Source organism: Paramisgurnus dabryanus, chromosome 18 (assembly GCF_030506205.2).
Source record: "Paramisgurnus dabryanus chromosome 18, PD_genome_1.1, whole genome shotgun sequence".
NCBI lineage: Eukaryota > Metazoa > Chordata > Actinopteri > Cypriniformes > Cobitidae > Paramisgurnus > Paramisgurnus dabryanus.
Window position 1 is genome coordinate 3,409,272 of NC_133354.1, and position 18,954 is coordinate 3,428,225.

Consider the following 18,954-nt stretch of genomic DNA (forward strand, 5'->3'; position numbering starts at 1 on the left):
GCAAGAACGGTCAGCAGACTTATTTACTTACTTATTTGCAAGGGGGGGCAACAGATATAAGTGAAAACCCGCTGGCTTTAGGGAGAAACAACGAGACAAGATCTCTCTTGGTCACTCAAGGTTGCAAAAAAGTATCAATCTGCACTACCAGTACACCATTAGAACGCGGCTGGAAACATTATAACTCCAAAATGGTTCCTCACTTGAACCGTGTGTCGTTTCACGGATTGAAGTGCTACAATAAACACGCACATAGGTGCAGATCCCGGGGGTGCTGTAGCACCCACCAAAATGGCCAACCACATATGCTCAAATGCTTCACATATTGTATCTAAAACCATGCGGAAAACTAACCGCGCCACGTCCTTCCATTTTAAAGCGCTTGGGCGCTCCAGAGCGTCTGCTGTTGCTAAGTAACCTAAGCATTGCTTCACATTGTGACGAGCAAAGGGAAATAAATTGGCGCTTATGAACATCGACTACCTTGCAAATCTACGCTCCCCAGGGCACAGTTGTTACCTTGTGGATAAACAATTTACTGCAAGAAAAATAAATTGTGCAACTGTGCGTACAAAGTACTATTCTGATAACAAAATCTATGTCATGTGCACTGTACACTGACCCTCGCATACAAATGTATATGCGTAATTAGGCTTAACACTGAATTTTAGGTAGCATGAACAATAAAGTGTGAGTTTTGTCCATGCTGAGCACCGGCCCTCTGCGGTTTTTCCGTGCTTAGCGCTGAAATTGAAAAATGTTCTACTTTGGGGGAAACGCTCAGCTCGTCAATGTCACCTCTCTGCCGTCCAATCACATTAGAGGAGGGGCAAGACAAATATTACAACAACCAACAGGGACATCGTTCAATGAGTTCCTTAAAAACTAAGCGCTCAGCTGAAAAAAGCTGGCAAGCGCCTACAGTCGGCGTCCACATGGCGTTTTTAACCGTGTTGAAATGCTTTGGTGTGTACGCCCCCTCAGTTCATTGTTTTCTAAAGCAGTGACATTTGACGGATAAAATAATGGAAGTTATACTTGTTTATACTTTGGCTCATTACTCTATTAACTAACTATTGAACAGACTTACGTCAATCATGTGTCTTTAGGTACTGTATACACATCATTGACTGTCAAAGCCAATTTTGCACAAAACACAAAACGGTCCCAAAAATTTGCAGATGCGTCTAACATGCATTGCTACACTATACAAGAAGATACTTTTGTGGTTATGCGAAGTGCCATTGAGCCATATTAAACTATGGTGGACTAATAGCTAAAATCATATTGTACAGTATTAGTACATATACAATCACATAGTCATTTTAATAAAGTGTTTCTTTAAAAAAGTCTACCAAAAACAGTCCAACTCTATCTAAAAAAGTCCCTTTCTTTTCTTTGAAGAGAGTCAGGATTATAAACGCACCCTAGACGTTCTTCATCAGTGTCTATACACAAATGCACACTGGGTTATACAGTCCTGTCAGGACCTGAAGCATTCAAATCAAATGTAGGTTATAGCACCTTTGGCGCTGGAGTCCAGAAAGACTTCGACGTAAGATGTGGGGACGTAACCCTCCTCTTCCTCATTTCTCCTAACACGCGTCCATCCGTCACCTTTATCTTCCTCTATAACGTACAGCAGCTCACCCTCTGTCACTGCGATGGTACCTTCATTGTGACCTATAGGACGACAAAATGACAAGAGAGGCAAAGGCAAATAAGTCAATCCCAGAATGCATTGCATCAAGAACATGCACCGGAGCCTATTTATCTGAGCTGTATATATGAAATACCTTCAAACGGATAAATGGCTTTGCAGGTGCCGATGGTCGGTAGCATGTCTTCATCTGCATCATCAAACTCGTCAAACTCCGGTGGTTCTGGTTGGACTTTATTCTGGACCTCAGAACTCTGTTCCTCTGTATAACTGCCATCCGGACTGCTCCATCACACACACGCACACACACACGTACAGAATAACTATAGCAACTGTATGACCACCAATCACATGAGAGTTATTTTATGTGTGTGTGTGTTTGTGTGTGTGTGTGTGTGTGTAATAGAGTGTGTACCTCTCTCGGTCCTGTGCACAGTTGTTGTTAGTGGGTGGTGTACTGTTTTGGGTCTCAAACAGGACACTCGTCCTCTTCGGAGGGTCACTCTTCACTGGCATCCTTCCTTCTACCTCCGCTAACCAGCCCTGAACATACACAAAAACACACACAGTCATCTCATCTATTCTAAACTCAAGTACTCACCGATGTCCTTATATTATTTCTATTCGCTACACGCACCTCAAACTTCTGAGCCTCCATCTGCAGTTTATCAATGTTGTTGGCGATCTCTGCTAACCGGGGATCTACGCTGTTAGGATCCCCCATCTGTGGGTTCTTCACATAAACCTCCTTCATTTTAGTCAAAGCATCTCTGTGGGGAACAAACATGTGACTCTTTAATAAATCCTATCAAATCCAAACAGATGTGTTCAGTGTCTTAATAAGAAATCAATCCACAAAAAGATCCTACTGGATAAATAATACATTTTTTATTCATTGTTTTTTTTTCAGAAATCTACTTGTAATCGTACTGAAATAATGTCATTTAAGCATCATGAAAAAACAATCCTATAAATATACACAGGGTTCCCACACCTTAGTTAACTTCCAATTCAAGGACCTTTCAAGGACTTTCCAGGTCCAATACTCTCAAACTCAAGGACTAAATGTGGGGACACATTTCAAGTGAGAGCAAGGTTACATCGTACTTCCTTTAAAGATACATTGTTACAGTTTCCTTTCAAGGGAACTCACGCTGCGTCACTGCGGTGACACTTTGGGGACGCCTCCAGGGTTAAGTGCGTCTGAATGTGTATATCAAATTCAACCAATGGTGAGGCTTAAAGACAAAGACAGGGTGACGTGAGAGCCAGGAAGTATATCACTATCTAAAATATTGTCAAATACGGCGTTACAGGGACGCAGGAAGTATGGCAAGAGAGACGCAGCGTCTCGTTCCCTTCTCAGGGAACAACAGTTACATACGTAACCCGAGACGTTTTCATGTGTCCAACACAAATATGCAAAAAAGCATTTGGGTATGAATCAACATTCGCATACAGAAGATTTAAGCATTTAAAGCTTATATTTTTAGCATGTGTGCTTAAAATATGGATTTTTTTTCCAGAAAACTTCTTGCATAAAATAGTTTCAAGCACTTTCAATGAGCTGTATCTACGTATGTATATTTTCAAAAACTTCCCAGGGCTTTAATTTTTTTTCCACGGATTCACAAACTTTCTAGGATTTCAAGGACCCGTGGGAACCCTGTATACTTGTTTTATCTTATTAGTATCCTTTATTGCACTATTATAATATATGATCCATATTTTTTGTATGCTTGTATATGTTAATGTACCTTTGATCCATCTCTTTCTGTATGTCTTTATTGATGTCGTCTATCTTAGCCTGAAGTTTCTTTCTTCTCTGTTCTGGAGGCAAATGACTAAAATCCTCAGGAGTTGAACCCTGAGAAAAAGAAAGAGAGAAAGAAATAGAGGGGAAAAAATAAGTATCTGTAAACTATCTAAAGTAAGCAGACATGATATTTATCTCATAACAGAATCATATACAGTATAGAGGGTTTAAATAATGCATGCACCTTTTATGTTTCATTCATTACTGCATACACTACTGTTCAATAGCATTAAAACACCTCACTAAATGTGTCTTGTGATCCTAATCTTATCTTATTTTTTTTTTTACTGACGGTATAAGCTTACAACGTTTGAAAGTACTTCTGTAGACAATAATATAATTTTTGCCAACATATTAATGTCTTTCTTAAAGGAACACGCCGACTTTTTGGGACTTTAGCTTATTCACGCTATCCCCCAGAGTTAGATAAGTTCATACATACCTTTTTTATCTCCTTGCGTGCCGTAACTCTGTCTGACGCACCCACTACTAGCCTAGCTTAGCACAAAGACTGGAAGTAAATGGCTCCAGCTAGCATACTGCTCCCAATAAGTGACAAAATAACTCTGACATTTTCTTATTTATATGTTGTGATTTGTATAGTCACACCGTGTACAAATAACAAGGTCATACTGTATAAGACACAGCCATTTTTTTACCGTATACATACTTGGAACTTTATTCTCAAAAGGCAAAGCACTGCTACTTGGGCGGAGTGATTAGCGCAACACTTGCGCAAACTCTCTGCTCCTCACCACGGGGCTTCTCAGGCGCTGCGAGCAAATCACTCCATATAAATCCCAACATATAAATAGGAAAATGTTGCCGTTATTTTGTCACTTATTGGAAGCAGTATGCTAGCTGGAGCCATTCACTTCCAGTCTTTGAGCTAAGCTAACGGTGGGTGCGTCAGACAGAGTAACGGCACGCATGGAGATAAAAAAGGTATGTATGGACTTATCTAACTCTGGGAGATACGGTGTATAAGCTAAAGTCCCAAAAAGTTATTTATCTATTTGAATTAATGACGGACTGAATAATGAAGAAAAAGCAGCCAATAAGAGCTCAGAATAGATGTTTATAAAGCATCTCAGGGTGAGACATCAAAAAGCATATTATATTTCTTTAAATGTGTTTAGTCCTTATATAATTACAGTAGTTACATGAAGTTATTGCATAGTTTTGATGTGTTTTGTCATTTAAAAAAAAGTGTTTGAAAACTTTTGACTGGTAGTTTACAGTATGTTTCAATCTAAAAAGCATTAACACTTAACATCTAACCCACTTCCTCTGTTTTTAATCTGGTTGCCTAGTTGACTTTGGAAATAAGCCAATCGCTTTTACAGCAAATGTGCAAAATTCTGTAGCTCATCAATTGCAAATTAATTAACTCATGTAAATCTCCATCATCAGAATAGAGGTCTAAACAACAACTATTATCTACTTCATTTTCTTATCAGACATTAGGTTAGGACTCTTATTGTGCTCCTCTATCTCTCTCTCTCATATCCCATATCCTGTCTCCATTAACTGTATTGATCCTCTGAACATTTAAGTACTGTCTTTTTCCACATTCATTCTTCCTGACAGCCAATATTTGCTGTGTTGTGTTGCCCGCTGCCACAAGGAGGTGCTAGTGAGCAATAAGTCTGCAGACCTTTACATCTACAACTTTCATTTAACTTTAAGCTTGAACTAAAGAGGTGGATGAAAAACCCTCCACCTGACCGCACAACACTGTCATGCAACATCAAACAAGCTGATTTGCTGAGCATGCATTTAAATTTGAATAAATTACACCGCAAATTAACTTAATGAAGTTGCACACAAACAAAATATATATATATTAACAGCAGTACACATGCACAACATACAGGCTACACTCGTATACTCACCTTCTTTAAAATAAAATTATAAAATGTTGTGAAATGCCATTTTTATTCGTGTATGATTTAACTATTAAACAAAAAGAAAATATCTGGAAAAAACAATGTTTAACCAAACTAATAATCAATTTAGATTAAAATGCACAAATCAATCTGGATCAAAATTTACCAAGCAATATAATTAATGTTCACAAAACACTAAGATTGGTTGGGGCCCAAACTTTGATTGAAATTGACTATGGACCAAAAAACCAGGGTAATTATTTTGAGATTGATATTTATCATCTGAAAGTTAAATAAATAAGCTTTCTATTGATGTATGGTTTGTTAAGAAATGACAATATTTGGCCAAGTGGATTTTGATGCAACCTCAAAATTAAAGATTTTTTTGTTTTATATACTAGTTTTTTTTCAATGCAATTAAATTAAAATGTGAAAAATAAACAAAAATGTACAGCATGACATTTACGTTGCATCAAAGGTTTCTTTTTATTTTGTTTTTGAAGTGTTTATCATTAAAGCCAATCACAAACGTGACCGATAATCACATCAATGTAATGTTTAAATGAGTTGTCGGTGTAAACGTTTATTTTTTTAAATTAATGTGTAAAATAGCAATTAAATTAACTTCAAAACGCTTCTTAGACTACTGTGTAGTCTATGAGAATATGACATATAAAAAGGTTTAAATGTACTTTATTAATGGACGTTAACAATAAAGATTACAATATGAAGTGTGCACACTGTGCTCCCTAAAAAAAAATTTATGCACGCCCCTGGATAGGTCTTTCAAAAAAAAAAAACAGAATATGAGGGTGCAAATCTAAATCTAAATATTGAGAAAGTTCTCTACATCCCAATTATTTTTGGCATAAAAGAAAAGTCGTTAATTTTGACCCATAAAATGCATTGTTGGCTATTGCTACAAATATACCCGTCCAACGTTTTGTGGTCCAAGGTTACAAATTTGGCACAATTATTAAATTTTTTATTATTACATTTTATAAATGATTTAAGACGCCATAAAATCAACTAGGGACAATTGGAAGTGGAAGTCAAAAATAACTTCAATTGGTAACACCTAAAAAATTGTAAACACCTTAAGTCAGAAAATTTAAGTTAAAATTGGTATTTATTTTTTAGGTGTTACCAATTGAAGTATTTTTTAAAGTTATTCCAACTTCAACTTTTTACAGTGTATGGACTAAACATGTAAACTTTTTAAGTTACACTTCAAGGTTGTTATCCTCACATCCTACAGATTTCTGTGTTCAGCTGAGTATAAAATCACATTTCAGCCCATGCTTTATATCTGGTAAAAAATCAAAATTAAGTTTGAAATGCATATGGACAAAATCAAGATAAAATGGTCATGGATGCACAAATAAAGACGAGGACGTAAGAGGGATTTCACCTCAATAAGGTTCCGCACGTGGGCATTGAGTGAGAGCTACACAGAGGAACATCAGACAGTCACCACAGCAATGAGACAAAACAAAAAACACACATCAACAAAAACATAACATGGTTACGTTCTTAAAATCACACAAAGGTCAAATGACAACAAAAACTTGAAATAACTCATAAGGGTTGAACACAAAAGTACGATGTTAAAGGGCCGTGTGTTACTACGACGACGAACATGCTACGGTCATGCCGCTATACGGGCATGCTACTGAATTCATGCTTACCAGCTTCAGAGACAGCTTCTCACGGACGGAAAGAGAGAAAGAGCGGCAGAAGAACAGAAACAAGAGAGAACAGAGACAGATCAGAAAGGCAACATCAGGACGCTTTATGCATTAACACATGCAGGTGTGTATGGATGTGCTGAAGCTCACTGCATTAACCTAGAAAATCAAATCACAGAGGTTTCAATCTTTCAGATGGTCTATGAGACGGATATCACATACAGAGCATTTGCTTTTATTCAGACACAGGGTTGGGTTTAGTTATATAATACATAATAAGAGATGGTTGTCACCTTTATTCCTTTCAATTACAGTATAATTTGGTTTTGAACTATAATAATGTTTTGGGTATACTGATATTTGTATACAATTAGAAAGGCACCGATATATCAGCCTATAGTCGGAATATAAAAACTAGAGCTGTCAAAAGATTAATCACGATTTATCACTTTCAAAATAAAAGTTGTGTTTGCAGAAAAAAATTGTGAGTGTATTGTGTGTAATTATTATGTATATATAAATACACACATACAGGTATAAATATTTTTATTTATTTATCTATATATTTTTTATTTATTAGATAAATTATATCTAAATAAATAAATTATATATATATATATATATATATATATATATATATATATATATATATATATATATATATATATATATATATATATATATATATATATATATATATATATATATATATATAATTATTATATAATCAATTAGTTAATATATATAATAAATGCTGAAGTATTGTTAGTTCATGTTAGCTAATGAATTAACTAATTGATAACAAATACAACCTTTTTGTAAAGTGTTACCGATATGTTTCTATTAGGGCTGTCAAAAGTTTAATAACGATTAATCGCATACAAAATAAAAGTTTGTTTTTGCATAATAGGCTATATGTGTGTGCACTGTGTGTAATTTTTTTGTATATAAAAATACACACACATGCATTTTGTATTTAAGAAACTTAAACTTAAACTAACGTGTGTATATATATATACACGTTAGTTTAAGTTTAAGTTTCTTAAATACAAAATGCATGTGTGTGTATTTTTATATACAAAAAATTACACACAGTGCACACACATATAGCCTATTATGCAAAAACAAACTTTTATTTTGTATGCGATTAATCGTTATTAAACTTTTGACAGCCCTAATAAAAACATATCGGTAACACTTTACAAAAAGGTTGTATTTGTTATCAATTAATTCATTAGCTAACATGAACTAACAATACTTCAGCATTTATTAATCTTACTTCACATTAATTTCAGTATTTACTAGTACATTTATATAATTAAGCGTTGTAACTGTTAACATTAGGTAATGCACCATAAACTAACATGAATAACTGAACGGACATTAACTAACATTAACAAAATTTAAAACTTGTTGTTCATTATCTGTTCATGTTGGTTAATGCATTTACTACATCCAACCTTATTGTGAAGTGTTACGTATCCTTTTGTCTTTTGTTGTGTTAACAGTCTACTGTTTTATATTATTTTTATTTTGTATCTATAAAGGTGTAATCTTTTTTTTTACAGTTTTTTTTATATTAACAGTGTTTGTTTTATATTATTTTGTTCTGTTTCTATATCAAATTTCCTTACTGTAAAGCGCTTTGAGAAAGTAACTTTTACAGGCGCTATATAAAATTAATTAATAACTATTATTTTTATTATTAATATTTCCCCTACTATCGGACATTGGTGTGTTGTTTAAAAACAGCCGATTATCGTGGCAGATTATATTAGCATTCAAAAAAGGCAAAAAACCCCACATCAGAAATGTGGGATTATTTTGAATTACGTCACAACGGCAACAGAATTGCAGCTCTGCACAAGGAATAAATTACACAATCCTTTGAAACAAAGAGTAAAAAGTAAAATTATCAGTATTTATGTGTATCATATCATTAGATGTCATTCTAAGTAATCAATGTCAGAAATTTTGTATCGGTGCATCCCTATATACAAAAAAAGCTACTTGACAGATGCTACTAAAATGTTCATTACTTGATATTCAAGTTCATATTAAATTGATACAAAAGAGACAAAGAGGCTGTTGGTGATGTGCACATCGCACACGCGTCATAACTTAACATCAAAAGCTAAAAAAGCACGACTGTCTCTTTAAATGTGATATTTCACCAGTGAGGTCTAAAAGCCATTGACCATCTGTCATTGTGATGCAGTGAACTTCAGCAGGTTTCACCAATGAACCAATCAACAGGAAGAATGTGACAGAAAGAGTCATGTGGATGACATCATCAGTATAAAGCAATAGTCAGCCAATAGAGAACAACAGCGATGAAACACAAGGACTGTTTGTGAGAGAAAAATAGTAGAGGAAATTAAAATAAGAGAAAGGGAAACAACATGAAAGGATCCTCAAAAGATTTGCTCGTTTCTGAGCCGGCCGAGACACCAGAGAGAATTCTGGGAAATCCTACCTGTGCCGAGATATCAGATCGATAAAGGTCAAGTTTGTGTTAAACTGTAGGGTAAAAAGTGCTTGAAAAAGCTTATCCGAGGCCAGTTATGGTTGTGTATTTTTTTTCAAATAAAAATATACAAAATGTAAGACATTAAAATATAAATGCAAAAAAGTTATTATTATCTTTCAAATAAAATGCATGTAACAGAGAATCAAACATGCTGAAAAAACGCATGTTTTTTGTTGTTAAGAAAAATAAATAAATAACAGCATATGGCATGAGAACAAACAAATAAGGGTAATTAATTTATAAAATGCAATTTTAAACAATTTCTTTAATGTGGTTGTGACTGGAACTTATATTTTACAAGACAACTTTCTGCTAGATGTAAACGGCTTCATTAAATTCTAGGGTGCTCAAACTATAAGATTAGAAACGGCAAGACATCGATGTTTCGACAGATGCACAAACTCACCAAAATTGGATTTACACTTATAAATGTGCCAACAGGACATATATTTACAGAGATAAAAACAGACTCGATTGTTTATGTAAATGTGATGTACATACACAGAAAACCATCCAGGATATAAAAGCAGCAAAATGACTTTTTGTTTGCAATGCCACCATAAGGGGTAAATTCTGAATGTATCTCTATATATGATAAAGTTTTACGAGCACACGATGGGCCAAAGATACATCTGTTTCGACTACTGATGCGCTCGTGACACTTTAAGAATTAACCCCTCCCACACAAGCTGATTTGCTGCAGGAGCACAGGGGCGGGGCCAAGCTGCTTGGACTGGGTAAGGGAGGTGGGCCAAAAGCCATATTAGCCAATGAGAGAGTCAGCAGATGATGACGTAACTGTTCAATTACAGATGGCTTTTGAAAAGTATTATCAGACGCTAACCTCATTCAAGAGATGAATTTAAAATAATACATTTACATAAACTTTAACTTCATTCAATGTTTATAATATTAACAATATTAAAAATATTTTATATCAGAAAGAAGCACTAAATGAGGTTACGTCTGTAGAAACGTATATACTCATTCCTTGTCTCACACACTTACAACATACTGCCTGGCCTCAAACGCATATGTAGGCCGGCCGAGAGTCCTCTTCATTATCTCTTTATTATAATATAGAGACTGGGCAGACTGCAGCAAAAAATACCCTAATTAACATTAACACACGCGCGCACACACACGCATAAAGGACAGACTTACAAACACACACACACAAATGTCACACAAACCCCACAAATCAACACCTGTACAAACATAAACAAACACCTTAAACCTTTACAAAACACACACACAAAAACATGACTTGTACACAACTACATATACAACAAAACATATATTCAGCATCACACAAACATCTCAAGAGATGACTATTAATTATTGACTAAATTATAAATAAATGTATGACAATCTCTAGTGTGTGCGTGCGTGTGCGATTCCTAACTATTTTCTAAGAACTTTAGCCAACAACAGAGAAACAGTGAACAAATTAACACTGCAACAATGTGTTTCTTAAAGACATAAAGTTTACATCATAATTCTTTACCAATAAAATACATCATAAATCATCAAAGACAAAACATTAATGATAAACAAGTATATAAAAGCCAGGGGCACAAACAAAGAGCATGAAAATGTTAAACATTTTAGCATATTAGTTTGGTCATACTAAATTGCTCTGAAATGCTCCCACCCTCCCTGCAAAAAATTACTTTCTTACTTAGTATTTTTGGCTTGTTTTCAGTAAAAATATCTAAAAATTACGAATTTCAAATGTATATTCTTCAATGCAAAAAATTATTTTCAAGAAAAAAAATTCTTAGTATTTTTAGTCTTGAAGATGCTTTTTCTTGATGAGCAAAACAACCCAAGAAAATAAGTCTAGTTTTTAGACCAAAAATATCAAATTTAAGTGATTTTGTGCATAAAACAAGCAAAAAAATCTGCCAATAGGGTAAGCACATTTTTCTTGGATTTTTCTTGAATTTAGTGTTTAAGAAAAATTTTCAAGATTTTTTGCTTACCCCATTGGCAGATTTTTTTGCTTGTTTTATGCACAAAATCACTTAAATGTGACATTTTTGGTTTAAAAAATAGACTTATTTTTCTTGGGTTATTTTGCTCATCAAGATAAATCATCTAAATTTAAGAACCTTTAGATATTTTTACTGAAAACAAGACAAAAATACTATGAAAATGTTTTCTTGAAAATAATTTTTTGCAGTGTTGATGAGCAAAATGACCTCGGAAAATAAAATTTTAGCGAATTTGTGCTTAAAACAAGCAAAAATATCTTCCAATGGAATGAAATTTTTTTTCTTGAATTAAGTGTTTACGAAAAAGTAAACTTACTTCAAGAAAATATTTCTTATTCCACATGCAGATTTTTTTTGCTTGTTTTAGGCACTAATTAACTTAAAGTTTATATTTTTTGTCTAAAAACTAGACTTATTTTCTTAGGTCATTTTGCTCATCAAGAAAATACATTTTAATTTAAGATTTTTTTGATATTTTTAATGAAAACAAGACAAAAATCCTAAGTAAGAAAGTCGTTTTTTGCAGTGTAGGCAGCCGGTTGTCATCGCAGAAATTTCACGATAACAACCAGCCGCCTGAACATTATATTGCTTATTACACTGCTATTTACCTCATAAGTAAGTCAGGAACATTAATTATTGATTTGATTTGCTCATTTTTAACGAATGCAGACCTTAAGTGAGGAAAAGCTGTTTATTAACGTTTTTAAAATGAGAAATTTCTATATTTGGTTAATTCAATTGTAAATATAATGTCATATATGTTATTAAAAGACATATTTTTGTGTAATATTAAACCTGTCAAGATTATTTGCATCACCTGGGTTATTACTTTTGATCGGTTGTTATGTGAACATAAAAAACCTGCGAATGTTGCCAACTGTGGCCAATCAGTATCAAGCATTCCAACGAGAAGTGCAATAAAGTAACATAGAGCTACTTTCTTTTCTGCAAATAAAGTCTAAAGGGCATTTTAAATGGTTTGTGGCAGTCGTAAGTTTATTTTAAACAGGAGAGATGCGTTAAGCATTTAAATGCGAGCGGTTTCACAGGTGGAGCGGAGGCGCCCAAAAATCCTCCTCATTCTGTGGACAAGGCTATTCCCGGCAGGTACCGCTGAAGATAAAAACTAGGAATGCAACGAATCCAGTTTTTTTGGGTTCGGCCGAATACCGAATCCACTGTTTAAGATTCGTCCGGATCCGAAACCGAATACCGAATCCTACTCGCATCCTTATTCCATTAACACGGTAAAACACATTAATGAAGTATTGTTCATTTTATTTGATTTTAACTGTAAAAAAATGATAGGCAACATTATGCCAGGTGACAATTACCATAAGCCCATGCATAATGAAAGCGATGCGGTGTGATGCGCTCGTTTTTTCCAGGTGCGTCCACAAAATGTGAACCGCCCCTAAGGCACACCGAAAAAAATTCTTATCTCCACGTCAGCACCCGATGTGTCTAATCAATGGCCACGTGACAGCGACCAGCGCAAGCCTGGGGTTCGGTGGAAAAAATCTAAGATTCGTCCGAACCCGAACCCCGTCAAAATGCCCAGTTTTCGATCCGAATCCTGGATTCGGTGCATCCCTAATAAAAACATTTGCACTAAATGTTGCAGAAACGCTTCCACTACACAAGAAAAGCAGTAGGTGTGTGGTGAAATTACAGTGTACCGTGTGAAATGCCTATAACACTTTAAATGACGTACATATCGCCCTACAAACACCTTGAAATTTCCCAGAATTACAAATTTAATCCCAGAAAGTTACATGTAAAAATGTAACGTAGCAAAAATATTATATAATTTTGTGAATAAAAATGTATGAAATACATATGAAATACATAATCATTGTCTCTCCGAAAACCCTTTTAAGAGGAACAAATGTGTGACCCTGTCTTTGAAACTCAGGTTAAAGTCTCATTTAGAGCATCAAAGTTTGATTTCACTCATTGATTTCAATGGGCTTACTTAGTCAATATAAAAGATATGAAGGTTATATGTGCTTTACATAGAAGGTTTTTATGTAGAAAACCATAAATCGCAAAATGGCAGGGTCACATATTGTCATTTTAATGTCTGAACTGTCAGCATGTTTAGAGACCGAACCCAACCTCACACTTCCTGTCTGATGAATGAGAAATGAAAAATCTCTTTTCTCAACATTGATCTATGCATCCGGCAAAAAATATCTGTGTTGACCACAGTTTGAGGAGACAAACAGCTCTTAGATTTACACGGGTACATGAGAAACAGAGCTCTGCTATTTTATCTGTTATGTTTTGTTTCTCTTATCTTTCGAGTCATTCAAAACTTTAAATCTGCGCTTGCACACACGGAAACACGTGGACGCCCTTCCTGAGGGTTAGGTGAATCTATTCTGACTTTTATCAAAAGGTCTGGTGCGCACGACTCAAAGATTGTTTCTGTATGTTTGTGTAAATTCGTTCTGATGTGCGTCTGTGCGTATAATCACACAAAACTAGACAAACCTTTATGTTTGAGCACCCGTTTTTATTTTAAGTTTAGAGCAGGAGTTTTGTCTGTGTTAGGGCCTGGGAGTCACGTCCCCTCACTGGCGCCTCTGTGTTTGTGTGTACAAATTTTTGAAAAGGTGAGAGTGAAACCATGGTAAACGCAAACAACTAAAGGTAGAAGAGAGAGAGAGAGAGACAGATAAACAGTGAGAGAGAAAGAGAAAGAGTGAGAGAGATAGTTTGATTAGCTGCATGAGGTAAAGGGAAAAAGGAGCCGAAGGATATAACACATTATGACCTAATTTCTTCCAGAATCTGAGTCACATTATGACATCATTGCTTCCAGAAACTGAGTCACGTTATGACATCATTGCTTCCAGAATCTGAGTCATGTTATGACATCATCGCTTTTATAACCTGATGCTGCCTTCAAGTCTTCTATGGAAGTCATTATAATTTACAGTGTGATGTCACCTCATAAACCACTGTAGCATAGCTTTATATCTTTCAACAGTACACAAAATGCTGGTAAACTAGCCAAAATTCTCAATTTGCACTTTCTTATAACCACTACCAATTTGTTTCTAAAAACCAACAACCTAAACTTCTGACAATTACATCATTGATGTAAATGAGCATTCATTAATGTGATTATATATTACGTTTTTTTTTTCATTATAAGCTTTCAGTTACATGTATGCCACTGTCTAACCCTTTTATATAAAAGAATATTTTTATCAGTATGTGTGCTCCCTGGGTTTGAACCCATGACCTTTTGCGCTGCTAACACAATGCTCTAGCACTGAGCTTTGTGGTAAATACAAAATGCAGTAAAGACATTTTGAGTAAATTAAGAGAAAACGCTTCACAGCCAATGACGAGTTTTTCCAGCAATCTGTATTTTATCTATTATGCACCAGGTGGCGCTCTTACACAACTTTTAAAACCTGTAAGCAACCCCTTAGGGCAAACAGTAAGAACTCCATGTATGTTTTGAGGATCTCTCTGAATCTGATCTCTATCAAAAGTCCTTCACAAAAATGCAATTATCCCAGCTTTTTGCTGAAAATTTGATTTTTTTTTTTTTTTAAACGCTGGCGGGGAAATAGTTAAAATATATATTTCACAAAAAAGATACAAATGCATACCTTGTTATGCACTGTAAGTCGCTTTGGAAAAAAGCGTCTGCCTCATGCATAAATGTAAATTTAATGTAAACATAGTGATACTAACTGTGAAAATCTCTCTGCAGGTTTGTCTCTATGTTAATCATTTCTACATAGCCTTAAATTTTTCCTGTTTTGACTGAATATGGTTATTTCTATAGCTAATTTGTCATCTTTATATATAAGTTATTATATTATAATTTTTACTTGAAGGCAGCTTTAGGCACATTATGACATCATCCCTTGCACAACCTGAGTGACATTATGACATCATTGATCATTGGGCTGTTTCAAATCTATAGAATGATTCCATAAACACCCAAAAATGGATCATTCAGCTCCTTTTTCTGGCACATGTTCATGTCTGATGACAGGGCAGGCGATGAGACAGGTAAAGAGCGGCGCGCGCACACACACATGTATGAAAGACACAAAAAGCGAGCATGCACTGATACTTACCCCTCGCCGGAGGCTCCTGAGGCAGTGCATTTTGGGCTTGGAGGTCATGAGGTCGTTGAATCGGTGGGACAGGGGCTCCTTGGACTGTTTGGGGGTCTGAGGAGTGGGGCAGGGGTCAGGGGTCACAGCAGAAGGTGAGGGAGGGTCAGGGGGGGCCTGGCGGGGTATGGGGGACGTTAACAGGGACATAAGCTATCGGTAAGACACGTGCCACAGAGCAGCGACCAGTGAGTGAGATTTAAAGAGAGAGCGAGAGAGTTTTAGAGCGAGAGAGAGAGAGGGTGAAGAAAGAAAGAAAGTGGGGACAATATTGACCAAGAAAGAGGTAAAAAAGGAGGGGGAACACAAAACAAGAGAAATAAGGACCGAAAAATGTTACAGAACTAAAACAACGAATTAATCAATTAATTAATTAATACAACAAAACATAATCAAATTAAAATGAAACAAAAAGTAAATGCGAACTGAAAGAAACGCTGCAGCTGTGGAGCTATTAAACCTGTGAGTGAGAGAGTTAGTGTGTTAAATTCGGTTTAGTATACTATACTGTATCAGGGGGTCACATGCAGGGGTTTAACTCACTGCAGAACCATTTAAAGGAACAGTTCACGCAAAAATGAAAATTCCGTCAATATTTATTTTCTCTTCACATCAAACCAGTATGACATCACAATGCAACACAAAGCAGAACTTTTACAATGTTTTCTACAAAATGAAAATGAATAGGGACTGGGGCTGTTGAGTTTTATAAATTGGTTCATGAAGCAATCAGGTTTTTAGAGTTATTAAAGGGACAGTTCATCCAAAAATTTACATTTGTCATCATTTACGCACCCTCACATTGTTCCAAACTTGTATAAATTATTTTGTGCAGCCAAACACAAATGAAGATATTTTGAAAAATGAACTATACACTGCAAAAAATGATTTTCAAGAAAAAAATTCTTAGTATTTTTGTCTTATTTTCAGTACAAATATCTAAAAATTCTTAAATTAAGATGCTTTTTCTTGATGAGCAAAATGACCCAAGAAAATAAGTCTAGTTTTAAGACCAAAAATATCAAATTTAAGTAATTTTGTGCATAAAACAAGCAAAAAAAAATCTGCCAATGGGGTGAAAACATTTTTATTGAATTAAGTTTTTAAGAAAAAAGTTGTGTGGTACTTATTTCGAGATTTTTTTCTCACACCATTTGCAGATTTTTTTGCTTGCTTTAAGCACAAATTAACTTAAATTGTATATTTTATTTAAATCTTTTTTAGATATTTCTACTGAAAACAAAACAAAAACACTAAGTAAGAAAGGCGTTTTTTGCAGTGCACATCCATAGTATTACTTTCTCCTACTATGGAAGTCAATGGTGCCTCTGATCTGCTTAGTTACAAACATTCTTAAAAATATCTTCCTTTGTGTTTATCAAAACAAAGTAATTTTAACAGGTTTATAACAACTTAAGAGTAAGTAAATGATAACAGAAATTAATTTCTGGGTGAACAATCCCTTTAAGAACAAAATTTGAATATATTTTCAGCCATTTTGACCGCCCTAATCTATGGTGCATGAAACAGGTCATACAGGTTTTGAAATGATAGTTATGAGAAAAATTATATTTTTGGGTGAACTATCCATTTAACAAATTCTCACAACATCCACACACACACTCACACATACACACACACACACACACACACACACACACACACACACACACACACACACACACACATCCTCTTAAAGGGACAGTTCACCCAAAAATGAAAATTCTGTCATGATTTACTCGCTCTCATGTTGTTATAAACCTGTATACATCTCTTTGTTCTGATAAACACAAATGAGATATTTTAAGTAATGTTTGTTAACTCAATTTATTGAGCCACATTTACTTCCATAACAGGAAAAAAAATACTATGGAAGTGAATGGGGCTCACAAACGGTTTGGTTACAAACATTCGTGTTCATCAAAACAAAGAAATTTAATGACGACAGCATTTTCATTTTGGGGTGAACTATCCCTTTAAAGTACAGAAATCTCCTTTTAGGTCAACCATTCAACCATGCTCTCTTTTTCTCACGTTTCTTATTAGCATGATTCCCAAAGAAATTCCCATAGAGAAATTAATGAATATGACAGAGCGAACACTTTTGTTCCCAGCAGACTACAAAACCTTGTTAAGCATCTATACAGAGATCCAAATGAAATCCCAATCTTTACACATTAGGCAAAATCTTGATAAAAGGATTAAATGAATAAAAAAATACTCTGATTTTAATACAATTATGTTTACAGTAATGTCGAAAGTTCACATGGCAAAGCAAACAAGAACCAGAATAAAAAAGCTGTTTTACCGCAAAAAATATATGATTTAGACAACACACAGCTCCTATTACACACATTTCTGTATATTGAAATAATATAAGCACTTTAACAAACTACAAGCTTCAGCTTTCAGATGAAAGTAGTTTCCCTGTAGTCCTTGGGATATGTTTGACATTGCACACTAAACATACTATTTCAGCAGTATGTATACTGTATGTTATTTTCAGTATGCATGGATGACCTATACTAAATTCAACAAAAAATACAGTCTACAAAGCACACTGTCTGCAATATCGTATCCCACAACGCCAGGCGTTCAAACCTCTTCTATCAACGTCATGACCCTAAGCGACATCAACAGCGATTTGGTAACGTAACATAATGAGTTCATGCGACAACAATGTAGCATACTACTAGCACATTTAAACTGGCAATACTACACTGTTTCCCAATCCCAACACACACACACACAAACACACCGACACACAACAATAAATGTATATATTATAACGTTAAAGCTTGTATCCCGGTCCTGCGAGGTTAGGTGGGGTGAAGGCGGAGCCATTGACACAAATGTCAAGGGTCAAAACAGCCACAAGATAACGATAAGAAAGAAGAAGACAAGGAAGGAGACTGTTGTTACCATGGGAACAGCAACGATGAGTGGTCGAAGTTTGGGATGAAAGTAAGGGATAAGATTGTGGGGTTACGGTTCTCTGCAATGTCAAAGGTCAAAGTTGAGGCCTCTGTGGGCCGTGCATTAGTACGTTATTACTCAAGTATAAAGGATGAAACGTTTGTTTATCGTGCAGGTGAAAGGGAAAGTGAAAGAAATCGATGGTGGCAAAGGAATAACAGCTTGTGCTAACAGAATAACACAGCTAACTACAAAAACACAAACAACCTACAGCACACACAAATGAAAATAAACTGCACAAAATATAAAA

General features: G+C 35.0%; 1 protein-coding gene across 22 annotated transcripts in view; it reads right to left on the reverse strand.

Annotated features, from left to right (window-relative positions):
* Positions 1–18,954, reverse strand: part of fnbp1b (formin binding protein 1b) — a 92,185-nt gene that overhangs the window by 4,889 nt on the left and 68,342 nt on the right. For 3 of the 22 annotated variants that reach the window (XM_065243874.2, XM_073812597.1, XM_065243873.2), the window contains exons 10-18: positions 15,690–15,881; positions 10,592–10,678; positions 7,054–7,068; positions 6,777–6,812; positions 3,418–3,527; positions 2,298–2,430; positions 2,076–2,203; positions 1,797–1,945; positions 1,154–1,683 (exon numbers count right to left, since the gene is read on the reverse strand). In XM_065243874.2, coding sequence (XP_065099946.2) covers positions 1,505–1,683; positions 1,797–1,945; positions 2,076–2,203; positions 2,298–2,430; positions 3,418–3,527; positions 6,777–6,812; positions 7,054–7,068; positions 10,592–10,678; positions 15,690–15,881 — 1,029 coding nt within the window. In that variant the 3' untranslated portion in view covers positions 1,154–1,504. Of the gene's footprint in view, positions 1–1,153; positions 1,684–1,796; positions 1,946–2,075; positions 2,204–2,297; positions 2,431–3,417; positions 3,528–6,776; positions 6,813–7,053; positions 7,069–10,591; positions 10,679–15,689; positions 15,882–18,954 lie in introns of those variants that run through there. The other 19 variants (XM_065243875.2, XM_073812602.1, XM_065243872.2 and 16 more) reach the window with 19 other exon arrangements.